General features: G+C 44.5%; 1 protein-coding gene across 1 annotated transcript in view; it reads right to left on the reverse strand.

The window, feature by feature from the left end:
* LOC129706013 (tetratricopeptide repeat protein 21B-like) overlaps positions 1 to 16,946 on the reverse strand; it is a 78,507-nt gene that overhangs the window by 48,701 nt on the left and 12,860 nt on the right. Inside the window, exons 5-12 of the mRNA XM_055649982.1 lie at positions 14,919 to 15,047; positions 13,769 to 13,934; positions 13,525 to 13,651; positions 10,968 to 11,052; positions 8,029 to 8,127; positions 6,085 to 6,277; positions 2,538 to 2,635; positions 1,096 to 1,296 (exon numbers count right to left, since the gene is read on the reverse strand). Coding sequence (XP_055505957.1) covers positions 1,096 to 1,296; positions 2,538 to 2,635; positions 6,085 to 6,277; positions 8,029 to 8,127; positions 10,968 to 11,052; positions 13,525 to 13,651; positions 13,769 to 13,934; positions 14,919 to 15,047 — 1,098 coding nt within the window. The remainder of the gene's footprint in view (positions 1 to 1,095; positions 1,297 to 2,537; positions 2,636 to 6,084; positions 6,278 to 8,028; positions 8,128 to 10,967; positions 11,053 to 13,524; positions 13,652 to 13,768; positions 13,935 to 14,918; positions 15,048 to 16,946) is intronic.

Consider the following 16,946-nt stretch of genomic DNA (forward strand, 5'->3'; position numbering starts at 1 on the left):
GAACAATACTTAGACTGTTAAATACATTCCATTCTCTGACATGTAACACCCTCTTGGAATGGGTACAGAGGGCGTTTACCAGAACGATGCCTGGATTTGGGACTACTAGCTACAGGGAGAGGTTGGACAGACTTGGATTATTTTCTTTCGAACGTTGGAGGTTGCGGGGAGATCTGATAGAAGTATATAAAATAATGAGAGGCAGGGATAGGGTAGACAGTCAGAACCTTTTTCCCCCGGCATGGAAAAATCAAATACTAGAAGGCATAGCTTTAAGGTGAGATTGTCAAAGTTTAAAGGGAATCTGTGGGGCATTTTTTTTTTTTTTACACAGAGGGTTGTGTGTACCTGTAATGCGCTGCCGAGGGTGCTGGTGGAAGTATTACAATAGTGGCATTTAAGAGACTTTTGGATAGGTTTGTGGATAGGTCAGCCATGATCACAATGAATGGCGGTGCTGGCTCAAAGGGCCGAATGGCCTCCTCCTGCACCTATTTTCTATGTTTCTATGTTTGTGGATATGGAGGGATATGGGTTATATGCAGGCAGATAAGAATTAGTCATGGCATCATGCTGGGCACAGAGGGTGGGCCAAAGGGCCTGTTCTTGTGCTGTACTATTTTATGTTCTTTAATGTAGAGACAATTCAGCTGCAAGTCTAAATATCCATCCAGCATCTCCGCCCAGGCACTACCACGGTCTGTGTACCCACAAGGATTTGCTGAGCGTAGCAACTCACAGGGGTTCTTCAGCAGCATTTCCAAAATTCATGACCTCCATCATCTGGGAGAGCAGGTGCATGAGAGAACAGCTCTGACTCCAGGGTCACCTTCACAGCTCACACCACCCTAACCTGGAGATACATAACTGGTCCTTCACTGGTGCTGGATCTAAATTCTGGAACAGTCGATCCAGCAGAGTGATATGGGGGTGGGGCGTCCTTTTTCATCAGAAGGACGGCTGTGGTTTGAGGTGGCGACTCGCCACCCACCTTCGCAAGGTGACTGGGAGTAGACAACAAATCACAGTCTTGTCAGCAGCACTAAATGCCACAGAAATGTTTATAATCTCCTTGTGTGTTCCCACAATTCTCACCTGGTCAGGACAGAGGGATAGAAGCTTCTTTACAATGTCCAGCAGGAACTCAGGGTTGAGCTTCTCAAAGTACTCCACACTGAGAGGAAAGTCCTGCAGCGAGGTGAAGTGAATGTCCACAGCCTGGTTCAAGAACTTGACGATCACTTTTGGTCCTCTGCCTTTATTTGCTGCCAATATAGCTTGAAGATAAGCCAGCTCCTTTGAGAGGGGGAACATTTAAAAAAAAATCAATCAAATGCTGTGCAATGTGAGGCCCATTTTGGCACATGGATACTTTAATGTCATTTTCACTGAGTACTTACACAGATTAAACAAAAATATTGTTTCTCAATCAGTTCCCATCAGTGCGGTTAATAAAAACAGAATAAATACATATAGCTTTAAAAATTAAAATGACCATATCTAAAATAGGCCTAAAAATTGAAATAAAAACAGACATTCAGACCGAACAGTGGCTTGGCTTTGACAGGTGCCTAGATGTGTTGGTGTATGATATATGGAGAGGGGACACAGTCCGTTAACCAGTCTTATTGCCTGTGGGAAGAAGCTGTGTCGCATCCTGCTGGTTTTGCAGCTGATGCTCCTGTACCTCATCCCAGATGGCAGAATGGAGAAGATGTGGTGTGATGGATGATAGGGGTCCTTGATATCCGATGGTCCTGTCACAGTAAATGTCAAGGAAAGGAGAGAAAGATACGCATGGCCTGTAGTTGGGCCAGATACTACAGGCCCCTTGCGGAGTTACCAAGTTGAGAATCATGGGGACAGTATCTCTCTTCCCTGCAAAGAGTCTCTGGGTGAAGCTACGGATCTGGCACACCGGTCAGAACCAAGCACAGTCATCTGCGCACACGGGAGACTGTAGATGCTGGAATCTGAGGGAGCTTCAAACATGCAGATGCTGGAACCTGGAGCATTTGGGCCCAATGAGTTCCTCCAGCAGGATGTTTTGTTGCTCTAGTTGCCTGGGCAATTCGACAATCCATGAAGTAAACTGTGAAATAGGGAGAAGGTTGAGAGATTGTGTTGGGTAAGATTGAGGGCAGGTTGTATTGGACAATTAAGGGCAGATTGTGTGATTTTTGCCTGGATTGACAGCACATTGTGTTGGGTTGGATTGAGGGCAGATTGTGTCAAGAAACAAGAGAGACGTTTCAAGAGTGTTTAAGTGTCATATGTGCCGAAAATGGAACAATTATTTTTTTACTTACTCCATCATAAGAGGTCAGTAAACACAGTACTCAATAGATAACATAATAAACAAAACAAAAAAGTCCAATAAACTAAAAACAAAAAATTACATTAAATGGATCCTGTTAATTGTCCCTAGGATGTAGGATAGAACTGGTGTAAGGGGATCGCAGGTGGGCATGGATTCGGTGGGCCAAAGATCCTGTTCCCATGCTGTATCTCCAAACTAAAAGTAAACTCCTTCTTACCCCGGATGTTCCAATGAATTCTTGCACTTCCTTCAGGAACTCCAGCTGCTGTTCTGCATCTTCCAAATGCCCAAGCAGGATCTCAGCTCGGATTCTCCCTAAAGACAATAGACTGTTCTTAGCGCTCAGTCACAAACAGATCTTTGTGAACATTTAAGACCATTTCTTTATGTTCTTCATCAACTATACAAAGAAATGTCTTTATTAATGAAAAAAATAAATTCTCCCCATTATGAATTTTTACTGATCTATAAATTAACAGGTTTCAATTAAAAAAACTCACAAAGTGCTGGGGTGGGCACAAAATGCTGGAGTAACTCAACGGGACAGGCAGCATCTCTGGAGAGAAGGAATGGGTGATGTTTCGGGTTGAGACCTTTCCCTCAGACTGATGTCAGGGGAGGGGGTGGGACAGAGATAGAATGTAGTCGGAAACAGTAAGACTGGTGGAAGAACTGGGAAGGATGGAGAGAGAGGGAAAGCAAGGGCTATTTGAAGTTAGGGAAGTCAATGTTCAAACCGCTGGGGTGTAAGCGACCCAAGCAAAATATGAAGTGCTGTTCCTCCAATTTGTGCTGGGCCTCACTCTGACAATGGAGGAGGCCCAGGACAGAAAGGTCAGATTGGGAATGGGAGGGGGAGTAAAGGTGTTGAGCCACCGGGAGATCAGATAGGTTAAGGTGGACTGAGCGGAGGTGTTCAGCGAAACGATCGCCGAGCCTGCGCTTGGTCTCGCCGATGAACAGGAGTTGACACCTGGAACAGCAGACACAGTAGATGAGGTTGGAGGAGGTGCAAGTAAACCTCTGCATCACCAGTTGGTGTCCTTGGATGGAGTCAAGGAGGAAGGTAAAGGGATATGTGTTGCAACTCCTGCGGTTGTGACTGGAGCCCCCAGGTCGTTCCGGCTGGAGGCCGCTCCACGGTGCTAGGCCCCAACGACAACGGGGACCCGACAGGGAAAAGTTTGGGTCCCCCGTACAGGGAAGAGATTTAAAAGTCCCCCCCCCCCCCACATATACACAGCTAAAAACAATATAAAAAACCACAGCAAACGGGACAAAACAATTTTTTTTAATGGACAGACGAGCTGCAGGGGCCGCGCCATTACAGCGCCGCCATTTCCTTTATACGTAGTAGTTGTAGGTAGTTTTAGTTAATCGCATTTGCTGACTGGGCATTTTCATCGGCTCATTGGGGGAAAAAAACTTAAGCACGCGTTTTCAGAACCAAGGATAACCGACCGGTAATGTTAAATGCCCGCCAAACTTGACAGCTGTGCATCTCTGGCATTAAAAAGTTGTCTGGCTTCTTAAAAGTCTCTCCACTCCTTCTCTTCTCCCCCCACTTTTAAAGGACTTACCACACAATGTGCTAGCCTTCTTAACCTTCCTGTTCATCGCTGTGTGTGTCTGTGTCTGTGTGTGTGTCTCTCTAAGAGTCGCCGTTCCAGTTCCCGGTTTTTCAGTCCGCTGAAAAATCGCCCAAGTAGGACAGGCCTTAACTCTTTTTGTCTCTCCAGATGCTTATGTATCTCCAGCATTTTCTATGTGGAGAAATTATCTTTCCTCTTTACATACAATTACTTATTTATTCTGATATCACTAAATGCCCATTTTTTTGTTTTATCTTTTGCGCTGATCCTGCTTACTATAAGCAAGGGACTCCATGGCTTCAGTTAACATAACGTAAATAAAATTGAGACACAAGGGAATGCAAACGCTAGAATCTTGAGCAAAACCCAAGGTGCTGGAGGAACACAGTGGGTCAGGCAGCATCTGCGGAGGGAATGAACAAGTGACATTTTGGGTCGGGACCCTCCTTTAGAATGAGCATCAGGAAGTGACTTCTGCACTGACTCATTTAGGAACTACCCTTTCTCTAAATGTGGTAAAAAGTTGTCTTTGAAGAAGTATCCCGACTTGAAACATCATCTATTCATTCCCTCCTTAGATGTTGCCTGACCCATTGAGTTCCTCCAGTGATTTGACGTGAATAAAATTTGCAATGTTTTTACAAGAATACCTTCATTATATGTTAGCTTCCTTTGTTTTAATTTTACCAAACTTAAAAAATGAAAAAATATGATTGGCTTAGTCATCTATCTTGTTTACAATGCTGCACACGTCAGCTGATTTATTTGTGAGACATTGTAATGTTGTTATACAATTTCTCTGCTTTCTCTGTATGTTTTTTATTATTCAGCATATCTTTACATTCTGCTGGATTGAAATCTCTCACTACCAATTTTTGAACAGGCCTCTCATATGTTAGGTTGAAACAAGAAACTGCAAATGCTAGTTTATACCTAAGATAGACACAAAGTGCTGGAGTAACTCAGCGGAGAAAAAGGATGGGTGACAGTTGAGGTCGGGACCCTTCTTCAGAGTCAGTTTGAGACTGAAGAAGGTTCCCCACCCGAAATGTCACTGATCCTTTTTCTCCAGAGATGCTGCCCGACACACTGAGTTATTCCCGTACTTTGTGTGTATCACTCATATATTAGTTTTGAATTCCCCCTCGCCTAGTCTACATGTGGCCCTTGCACTTTAAAAAAATCTACACTATCTCTGTAACTGTAATACTATCTTCGACAAAACACAAAGGGGGAATTTAGCTTGTCAGGTACTATCTGTGGAGGAATGGACAGGCAACATTTTGGGTCAGGACCCTTCTTCAGCCTGAAGAAAGGTTGAGACTCAAAATGTCACCCGAGTCTGAAGAAGGGTCCTGACCTGAAATGTCACCTGTTCATTCCCTCCCCAGATACTGCCTGACCGGCTGAGTTTCTCCAGCACTTTGTGTTTTGCAGAATTAAGTATTACAGCTACGGAGAAATGAAGATAAAAAGGCCACAGTAAGGTAAACAGGGAATTAATCTCTAATATACGAGATGTTCATTCAAGTAATAATAGAGGGATCCAGCACTTGGTATTTTGCTCAATATTCCAGTATTAATAGTTCCTTGTGTCTCTACTATGTACAGCACTCTATTTACTTTCTCTTTTGCACGACTTGTTGTACTCATGTACTGTATATGATCTGCCCAGATAACATGCAAAACATGTTACCACTGTATCCTGTTATACCTGACAATAATAAACAAATATCAATAGGGCAGCACAGTGGCACAGCTGGTATAGCAGTTGCCTTACAGCCCCAGAGACCCGGGTTTGATCATGGCCTCGGGTGCAGACTGTGTGGAGTTTGCACGGTCTCCCTATGACAGCATGGGTTTCCTCCGGATGCTCCGGTTTCCTCCCACATCCCAAAGACATGCTTGGTTTGTAGGTTATTTAGCGTTCTGTAAATTGCCCCAAGCATGTAGGGAGTGGATGAGAAAGTGAAATAAAGTAGCACTAGTGTGAACGGGTGATCGACGGTTAGCGTGGACTTGGTGGGCTGAAGGGCCTGTTTCCGTGCTGTATCTTTCGATCAATTAATCAATCAAGACCCAGGGTGATAATTACAATGGGAAACATCAGTATCACTAAACTCTATCCAAACTAAATTTCAGACTCATAAATGGGGAACCCAGAACCATTACCTGTCAGTGCGGGGATGTTGCTTTCGTCCAGTTTCATTGCCTCAGTGTACTGCTTTGCTGCGAGCCATGGCTTCTCCTGCAGAATCAGCTGGAATCCCAGCTCGGCAGCGATCTGCGAGTTGGTGGGGTCCAAGTGTAGTGCGTGTTCCACCAGATTGTGCATCTGCTCCAGGATGGTCTGGTTTCTCCCGCACTGGCAAGTGTACAAAGTGCACAACAGGTCACATCTGCATCTAAAAGGTCGGCTCCAAATGTATTTGGCTCCAAATGTATTGTGGGCACAGCGGCGCTGCCAGTTGAGATGCTGCCTCGCAGCGCCAGAGAACCGGGTTCAATCCTGACCTCGGGTGCTGTCTGTGTGGAGTTTGCACCCTTTCCCCGTGGCTGGATGTGTTTCCTTCACCCAGTTGCAACACCTGTCCCTATACCTCCCCCCTCGCGCAACTCCCTGGTCAACTTGTCCCTTTCAACCCAAACCACCCCCTCCCTAGGCACTTTCCCCTACAGCCGCAGGAGATGCAACATCTGTCCCTATCCCCCCTCGACTCCGTCCAAGGACTCCGACAGTCTTTTCAGGTGAGGAAGAGGTTCACTTGCACGTCCTCCAGACTCATTTACTGTAGCCGCTGTTCCAGGTGTGGTCTCCTGTATATCGGCGAGACCACATGCAGGCTCGGCGCTCGTTTTGCTGAACACCTCCACTCGGTCCGCCTAAACCTACCTGATCTCTCGGTTGCTCAACACTTTAATTCCCCCTCCCATTCCCACACTGACATTTTTGTCCTGATTGGGGGGGAATAGCCCCTCATATTTTGCTTGGGTAGCTTACACACCAGCAGAATAAATATTGATTTATCTAACTTCAAGTAGCCCTTGCTTTCGCTCTCTCCATCCCCTCCCCTCAGTTCTCCTACCAGTCTTACTGTCTCCGACTACATTTTATCTGTACCACCCACATCCCCTGACATCAGTCTGAAGAAGGGTCTCGACCTGAAACGTCACCTACTGCTTCTCTCCAGAGATGCTGCCCGTCTCGCTGAGTTACTCCAGCATTTTAACTCCCCCTCCAATTCCCAATCTGACCTTTCGGTCCTGGTCCTCCTCTATTGTCAGAGTGAGGCCCAGCACAAATTGGAGGAACAGCACCTCATATAACCATATAACAATTACAGCACGGAAACAGGCCATCTCGACCCTTCTAGTCTGTGCTGAACACGTATTCTCCCCTAGTCCCATATACCTGCGATACCATTGTGTCAACTACATTTATTTTCAATCATTTTTCATTATTTCATTCTATGTTACGAATTACCAGTAGTTTATTATGTATTTAAACACATAGTTTTAATTTAAAAAATAACTTGTCAATTTCAATTAATTTGAAGCATTTCTGATAATTTTGCTTGGGCAGCTTACACCCCAGCGGTATGAATATTTACTTCTCTAACTTCAAATATCCCTTGCTTTCGCTCTCTCTCCATCCCCTCCCCCTTCCCAGTTCTCCCACCAGTCTTACTGTCTCCGACCACATTCTATCTTTGTCCCACCCACTCCCCTGACATCTGTTTGAAGAAGGGTTTCGACCCGAAACGTCTCCCATTCCTTCTCTCCAGAGATGCTGCCTGCCCCGATGAGTTACTCCAGCATTTTGTGTCTATCTTCGATTGAAACCAGCATCTGCATTTCTTTCCTGCGCGTAATTTAAAGTTATCTTTACGTAAGGGACAGAAGAAGGGTTCCGACCTGAAATGTTACCTATTCCCTTTCTCCAGAGATGTTGCCTGTCCCGCAGTGTTATTCCAACATCTTGTTTCGATCTTTGCTAAATCTATTTTATCATCCAACACATTATTTAGATTGTCAGAGAGATAACTTCTTCTAAATGAAGCTCGGGATAACAAAATCCAGTGGTGTTTTTTAGAGGAATAAGTGTTATTAACTTACCATTCTGCTTAATATAACAGCCACTCGGTTATAAAGTTTTGGATTTTGAGGTTCCTTTATCTCCAAGGCTTTAATAAGTTGCATCACACGAGTTTCAGCCTGCATTGATACATAGATTGGATAAATAATGGTGCAAGATATGTAATACGATCGCAATGTAGAGCAGTACAGCACAGGAATGAGCCATAATGTTTTTGCCGAACATGATGCCTAATGAAACTGATCTCATCTGCCTGTACATGATCCATATCCCTCTATACCTTGCACTTCCACCACCACCCCTGGCAATGTGTTCCAGGCCCCCTCACACCCTGTGTAAAAAAACGTGCCCAGCACATCTCCATTAACCACCCAGCACAAACTGGAGGAACAGCACCTCATATAACCATATAACCATATAACAATTACAGCACGGAAACAATTACAGCACTCTCACCTTATAGCTATGCCCTCTAGTGTTGAACATTTCCACCCTGAGAAAAAGTTTCTGAATGTGACTTAGGCGCAAGTGTGAATTGCCTCTAGTGTGTAGGTGGGTGGTGAGATGACGTGGAGGTGAGGAGCAGAATTGATAGCTATAGGTTACAGGGAAAATCAGTGGGGCAATGGGCATTGGTCTGGGATTTTGGCATTGGCTGGATGGCTTACTTGTGTGCTATAAGAAAATATCAAAATACTTCGTCAGCAATTTCCACAATGTGACAAATTAAGTGTCACAAACTTTATTGGGACAGCAGGTATCCAGGTCTCACGGGTATTGACACGCCCAATGCATTGAGTGACGCAGGACATTACAGCAGTATTAGCAGAGGTCTTTGTATCCTTTTATCCACAGGCTAGATCTCAGAGAACTGGAGAAAAGCCAATGTCTTTTTTTTTTCTTTATAAAGGAAGGGCAATAGGGATAATACAGCAAATTAAACCTGGCGAGTCTTATGCCAGTGGTAGGGAAATTATTGGAGAAGATGCTTAGAGTTAGAAGGGTCTCGACCCAAAATGTCACCCATTCCTTCTCTCCACAGATGCTACCTGTCCTGCTGAGTTACTCCAGCATTTTGTGTCTACCTTCGATTTAAATCAGCATCGGCAGTTCTTTCTTACACATGCTTAGCGATAGGATTTACATGCAATTTGAAAAGCATAGACTTATTAGGGATAGGTTGGCATAGCTTGATATGGTAATATTTTATGAACCTAATTGAATTTTTGAGGAGATGACTGATGAGGATAGAGCAGTGAATATCTACATGAACTTCAGTGAAGCATTCTACAAGGTTCTTCCATGTAAGATGGTCCAGAAGATTAAGGTACACGGAATCCATGGAGACTTGGTAGATTGGAATAAAAACTGGCTTGGCCATTAAAGTCAGAGGGTAGTGGAGAACATACAAACTCTGTACAGGCAGCAGCCATACACAGGATGGAACCTGGGTCTCTGGTACTGGAAGGTAGCAACTCTACCATGTTATTTTGATTGAAGGTCAGTGACCAGTGGTGTTCCTCAATGATAGAACAAAATAAAAATGTAGGTGGGTTGATTTGGAAGTTTGCAGATGATATGAAAATGGGCAGGGTTGCGAATAATGAGAAAGTTTGTCAAAGAATGCGGCAGGATGGATATATATGGTGTTTAAACTGTACAGATGTTAATCTGTACATCCAAAGGTGTTGCAATTTGGATGGTCAAATGTAAGAGGAAAGTATACAGAGAAATGGCAGGACCCTCAGGAGCATGGATGTAGAGGAAATGTGGGGTGCACGTCTATAGCCCCTGAATGGGTAACATAAATGGGCAGGGTGGCAAAGAAGACTTACAGTATGCTTGCCTTCATTGGCGGGGGCATTGAGTATCAAAGCCAGGTAGTCATTTTGCAGCTGTCTAAAACGTTGGTAAAGGCTACATTTGGACCATTGTGTGCTGTGTTGGTGACTGCATTATAATGATATGGAGGCTTTGGAGAGGGTGCAGAAGAGATTCACCAATCTTGCTGGATTAGAGAATATTAAGAAGGGGTTTGCCATGCTTGGTTTGTTTTCTCTGGAGCATTGGAGATTGAGAGGAGACTTAATAGAAGTATATAAAATTCTCTGCACTGCCAATGGAGATGGTGAAAACAGAAATGATAGTGACATTTAAGAGGCATTTCGACAGACACATTCACAGGCAGGGACTGGAGGAAAAAGGAAGGTGGCCAGGGTTCACCACTTGAGCTGGTCACCCTTTAGCCTCTACATTATATGAAGGGAAAGTCCTCCCTTAAAAAGAACTTAGTGTCCATGCTTAGATTCTTAACTTTGCATGGAGTATGAAATTGTACTTAGATGCTGTAGCAATCAGCAGGTCAGGCAGCATCTCTGGAGAGCATGGATAGGTGATGCTTCGGGACAGCAGCTTTCTTCAGACCAGGTCTGAAGAAGGGTCTCAACTCGACACGTACAAGGATAGCACAGTGGTGCATGGGGTAGAGTTGCTGCCTTACAGTGCCAGAGACCCTGGTTCGATCCTGACTACGGCTGCTGTCTGTACTGAGTTTGCACATTCTCCCTGTGACCAAGTGGGTTTTTTTCCCGGGAGCTCCGGTTTCCACCCACACTCAAAAGTCATACAGGTTTGTATGTTAACTGGTTTCTGTAAATTGTCGCTAGTGTGTAGGATAGTGCTAGTGTACAGGGCAATCACTGGTTGGTACGGACTCGGTGGGCTGAAGGGCCTGTTTCCACACTGTACGTCTAAAGTCACTATCCATGTTCTCCAGACAGGCTGACTGACGTGTTGAGATACTCCAGCACTGTGTGTCTTTTTTGTAAACCAGGATCTGCAGTTCTTTGTTCCTCATAAATTAGGAGGAAGTCTACTAATTGGGGATAAAGCTTCTTTGTGCTTTTACATCTTGCTGAATGCCTCATTTAACATGACATGAAGTTCTTCAGCCACCCACCTCAGATTTTTCTCCCAATTTGCACATGGCATGGAGGCACAAGAACAGCAATGCATCTACATTAGTCTCATCCTTCAGCATAATTCTGGTTTTAATGGGGAGAGAGAGAGAGAGAGAGAAACACAGTCAAATTCGCTATTCTATCTATTTGCATGTCAAATAATCACCCATAAACTTTGTTTATAACTCCTAATTTTGTTGCAATTTATGATATAAACATCAGATTCAGATTCAGATTCAGATTCAGATTCAATTTTAATTGTCATTGTCAGTGTACAGTACAGAGGCAACGAAATGCATTTAGCATCTCCCTTGAAGAGCGACATAGCAAACGATTTGAATAAATAATAATAAGTGTCGGGGGGGGGGGGGGGGGGGGGGTTGGTGATTGGCAGTCACCGAGGTACGTTGTTGAGTAGAGTGACAGCCGCCGGAAAGAAGCTGTTCCTCGACCTGCTGGTTCGGCAACGGAGAGACCTGTAGCGCCTCCCGGGTGGTAGGAGGGTAAACAGTCCATGGTTGGGGTGAGAGCAGTCCTTGGCGATGCTGAGCACCCTCTGCAGACAGCGCTTGCTTTGGACAGACTCAATGGAGGGGAGCGAGGAACCGGTGATGCGTTGGGCAATTTTCACCACCCTCTGCAATGCCTTCCGGTCGGAGACAGAGCAGTTGCCATACCATACTGTGATGCAGTTGGTAAGGATGCTCTCGATGGTGCAGCGGTAGAAGTTCACCAGGATCTGAGGAGACAGATGGACCTTCTTCAGTCTCCTCAGGAAGAAGAGACGCTGATGAGCCTTCTTGATCAGAGTAGAGGTATTGTGGGTCCAAGAGAGGTCGTCGGAGATGTTGACTCCCAGGAACCTGAAGCTAGAAACACGTTCCACCTCCGTCCCGTTAATGTGGATGGGGGTGTGCGTGCCGCCTCTGGACTTCCTGAAGTCTACAATGAGCTTCTCAAACATACAGTAAATTGCCATTACAACATCAAAAAGATAGCTTAATTTTTAAAAATATGTTTACAGATAGTTCTGCTACACATGATTGTTGCATTCCTAAGAAACCCCAGTCTATAGAAAATCACATTATAAATTCAATGGAGATTAGGGGTAGACTTTCAGACTCACAATTACAAAGTTATCTTTTCACTGGATTTTCAAAAATAATGGGTCATTTTAATAGCAAGAGTTGCATTTGTTACTGAAGGCTAAAAATACTAATGGCTATGCGTGACATTGTTTAATAGAGTATCATTGCACAAGTGTTATTGAATTGCGTGACAATTTTAGTGGCTGATCCAGGTTAAAGCAGCAGCTGTGATCTTCAGAGACCAGTGTATCCGATTACTGCAGGGAGGTTGCATTGAAACAGTTTAATCCAAGACAGGTTAAGGGCCTGTCCCACTTGGGCGACATTTTCGGCGACAGCCTTAAAAAAAGGTTGTCTCATCGTGGTCGGGTCGTGACGCGGCATGATGCGTGGTGACGCATAATAGTGACGCGCGGTTTCTCCCCGTCGTCCATGAATTTTGGAATGTTCAAAATCCAGGGGCAACATTTGTGTGTCTCATCATGTCGTGCACCCTATCACACGCTGATGTATGCTGTCCAGCAGGTGACGCCCGGTTAGGGTTAGGGTTGGGGACCACAGATGGGCTGTAAAATATTATTCCTTCAATGCATGGATTTTAAACATTAATATATTAAAATTAATACAATAAAATCAATAGTGCAAATGAAAAGACGGGAGAGGGGAGTACAGTCCACACTCACTGAGTCCATCCCTTTAAAAAGTTAGAGACGGTGATTGGATCTGGAAGCGGACCAATACATCTGTAAATAAAGCTGAACCACTCAGCCAACTTTTCATTTGCACAATTGATTTTATTGTGTTAATTTTAATATATTAATGTTTAAAATCCATGCATTGAAGGAAGAATATTTGACAGCCCACCTGTGGTCCCTAACCCTAACCCTAAAACCCTGACCCTGACACGGCGTCACCCGCAGAACAGCATACGTCAGTGTGTATGTCATATAACGTGATGGTTTTACGGGCGTCAGTCACCGAAACAAATCCCAAAGTGGGACAAGGCCCTTTACTTTCTTTGTTTGTCAAGTTCCAAGCTAACTTTTAAGTGAGTACAAAGTGTTAGAGCAATTCAGTGGGTCAGGCAGCACTTCTGAAGAAAAGGGATGGGTGAGGTTTTGGGTCCCAACCCAAAATGTGACCTTTCCTTCTTCTCCAGAGATGCTGCCTGACCCACTGAGTTACCCTGGCACTTGGGGTATCAACCAGTATCTGCAGTTCTTTGTTTCTACATCCTAACTTTTAAGTGGTTCTCTGGTTCCTGATCACAATCATATTACAGCCAATTTGGCCCATGTAACACAAGTCATGTTACCCAGTTCATCACTCGCATTACATTCAAATCGTGTTGTGGAAACCCATGTTATAGCAGAACTACCAATGTTCCAGCTCTGTTCCAAGTACCCGGCTCACACTCTGCACCCTGGCCCCGGCCCACTCTCCTGATCACCCGCGCGAGCACTAGTACGCATTCTGCCTCGGTTGGTGGTTCTGGAACAAATCCTCGGGCGGAGGTTGCAAGTGCATGGATCCGTAGGCAGTAAGCCAGCAGATAATGAGGACGTAAGGATTATGAAATAAAATAAACATATATACTGCCAGCAAAAGTTCAATGCACAAAATAATTTAACCTTTTGTTACTTAAATTATAATATGTGCCCTGCAGCATTTGTACTTTGGGTATACATCATTAAAGAAATTAGCCCTCCTCTATACTTGCCGTTTTGCTGTTTCCAGGGTTTGGTCCCAGTTGTTCTGGGCCAAAAACAGTTTCATCTTCAGAACAAGCGCCGGCAGGAATGTGGGGTTGGTGGCAATAATCTGATTGACTGTTTCCAGGGCAACCAGGAAATTCTGCTTCTTCAGAAGGTAATAGACCTGTGGCTCGGAGATTGGGAGGGGTAGGAAGGGAGGACGGCAACAATGAATGCAAAACGTAATTTATTTTATGTAACAGACTACTCTAAGCAACCACTCTAATGAATGGACAGGTTTAAAGTGAGGGGGGGGGGCGAATGGAACGAGCTGCTGGAGGAAATAATTGAGGCAGGTACAGTACTGTCACAATGTTTAAGAAACATTTAGACAGTTTCATGGCTAGGATAGGTTTAGAGGGATATACGCTGAATGCAGGCAGAGGCAGATGGGACTACAGATGGGACATGTTGGTTGGCATGGGCAAGTTGGGCCAAAGGGCCTGTTTCCACACTGTATGACTATATTCTACTTGGGTAGCTCACCCCAATGGTATGAGCTTTGAATTCCCCAATATTAAGTAAATAACCGATAATTCCTTGCCCCTTTTCCCCGCCATCTGTTCCAGGTGCTCCACTTGGATGTGCTCCCATTTTTCCCACTATCCCAACACCCTTTCCCATTCACCACTTCTCCTTCCACCTATATCCCTTTCTCTGGCTTCACATTTCACGCTTCATCTCTCCTTTTCTTACATCATTTTGGTTCCTTTTATCTCTTACATCTGTTCACCCATATAGCAAGAGGCTGGGCAGGCTGGGACTTTAATCCTTGGAGCGTAAGAGGATAAGGGGGTGATCATAGAGGTGTATACGATCATGAGGGGAATAGATACAGGTCAAGCCTTTTACCCAAAGTAGTGGAATAAAGAACCAGAGGTCATGGGTTAAAGGTGAAATGCTGCATTTGCCTTCATTATAACAGGGATTTCTCCTTAAAAGGTGATTCTTTAGCTTGGAAACACTTGGGATATCTTAGGGAAACGCCAAAGGTATTATTGGGACACAAACCTGTTGTTCATGCACCAAATGCAGAACAACCCATGGCGACCCGGAGGAGATTTACCCAGATACATGTCACAATGTCAGAGGCATAGCAACGGCTCACCTTTCCCATCAGACCAAAGATATCTTTTGAATTCTGCAGTCCTCCTTCTAGGTATCCGATGGCCTTCTTTAAATTCCCAATCTTGCTACTCTTGCCTGCAAGTTCTATCCAGCCTTTAAGTATTAAAGCCTAGCAGCAGTATAAAACAAAATCTCATTAATTCATTCTTTTGGGATCATTGACACAATGCATGTGTACTTAAAATTCTGCACAGTGCTGGAGTAATTCAGCAGGTTAGGCAGCATTTCTGAAGGACGTGGATAGTTGAGGTTTCAGGTCGAGGGCCTTTTTCACTCCGAAGAAGGGTCCCAAACCAAAATATCACCTATCCATGCCCTCCAGAGATGCTGCCTGAAACGCTGAGTTACACCAGCACTTTGTGACTGTTTGATAAATTGTGCAATTCCTTGTATCTAGATAAAATTATTCTTATATTGCTCTCCTGACATGTTAAAATATTGTTACTCCTGACGAATGGTGTTGCAGCATTGATAGAACTGCATTTTGGTGCTTTTTTTCTTCAAGAGATAGATTTAGCTCTTAGGGCTAAAGGAATCACGGGATATGGGGGAAAAGCAGGAATGGGGTACTGATTTTAGATAATCAGCCATAATCATATCGAATGGTGGTGCTGGCTCAAAGGGGCCAAATGGCCTACTCCTGCACCTATTCTTCTATGTTTCTATGGAGTGCTGCACTGCCATAAGAGCAGTCTTCTGGATGAAACTTCTGTTAGCCTTCTTAGTGGACATTAAAGCCCCCTCCAATATTTGGTTTCAAACAGTGATTCATCATCCCTGGTCCCAGGCCAATATTACTACTCAGACCCTGCAGCTCAAACTCACACACAGATACTCCCACAGTGGCCACTCCTCCAGACCCCAGCAAGTTTAACTACACATTTCTGGGTTCAAATGTCTGTCGGGATCAGAAGGCAGATTTCACTCCCAGCCAACAATCTCCTCTGTGTATCACACAAAGTGCTGGAGAAGCTCAGCGGGTCAGGCAGCATCTGTGGAGAATAAGGAAGGCAACATTTTGGGTTGGGACCCTTCTTCAGTTCCCGACTTGAAACATTGCCTCTCCATATCCTCCATTGATGCTGCCTGACTTGCTGAGTTACTCCAGCACTTTGTGTGTTTTACTGAAGCTTCGGGCATCTGCAGCTCTTTGTGTCTCCAACAATCCTACCTACCTGAATCCCAAACTGATTACTAACCTTGCTTTCCCACCCTCCTCACCAAATGGCCAATTCTCACCCTGACCACTACACATCATTGGTTCCTAATGCCTAGTGACTGCCAACCCCACCCCATTCTCCCATTTTATTTCCTCCACCAACCCGACCTTCCACTTAACTCCAGCCTCAATCTCACCTGGTGGAGCAGGTAAAGCAAATGCCTTGAATGAGGACACGTCTGTAGCACATAATGTCTTGTGTGCTAATTAATTTCTCAGTGATTGGTCCTTGTTGGGGCCTCCTTCAACCAGCTGAATATCATTTCTTTAAAAGGCACAACTCATGTCTGAATTGGCAGATACAAGGAACTGCTGGTGTAAAAACAAAAGTCTTGGAGTAACTGCAGGCCAGGCTGCTTCTCTGGAAGACATGGGTTGATGACATTTCAGGTCGGGACCCTTCCTCAGACTAAAACATCACCAATCTAAATCTTCCAGAGATGCTGCCTGACCCATCGAGTTACTCTAGTACTCTGTGCCTAGTTAGCAGTTGGTGGTGATGATTGTGTATTATAATTAAGGCTTATTAACCTAAAATGTCCTCTGTGGTCAATTAACCCAAAAACTTGCACAACTCTGCACGTATTGGTCTAGTCCCATTTGCCCACTGCTCTCTAAATCCATATACCTGTCCAAATGTCTTTTAACGGTACAAACATGCTGTACAAATCTCCTGTTCCTCTTGGATACATGTCATGGGATCTATTTGTGTTAGCGACTGACACACAGAGATCAGGAACCCAGAAGATTAGTTCATTGTCGTGTACACTAGAGTGCAAATAAATCCCT

Source organism: Leucoraja erinacea, chromosome 2, assembly GCF_028641065.1.
Source record: "Leucoraja erinacea ecotype New England chromosome 2, Leri_hhj_1, whole genome shotgun sequence".
Classification (NCBI taxonomy): Eukaryota; Metazoa; Chordata; class Chondrichthyes; order Rajiformes; family Rajidae; genus Leucoraja; species Leucoraja erinaceus.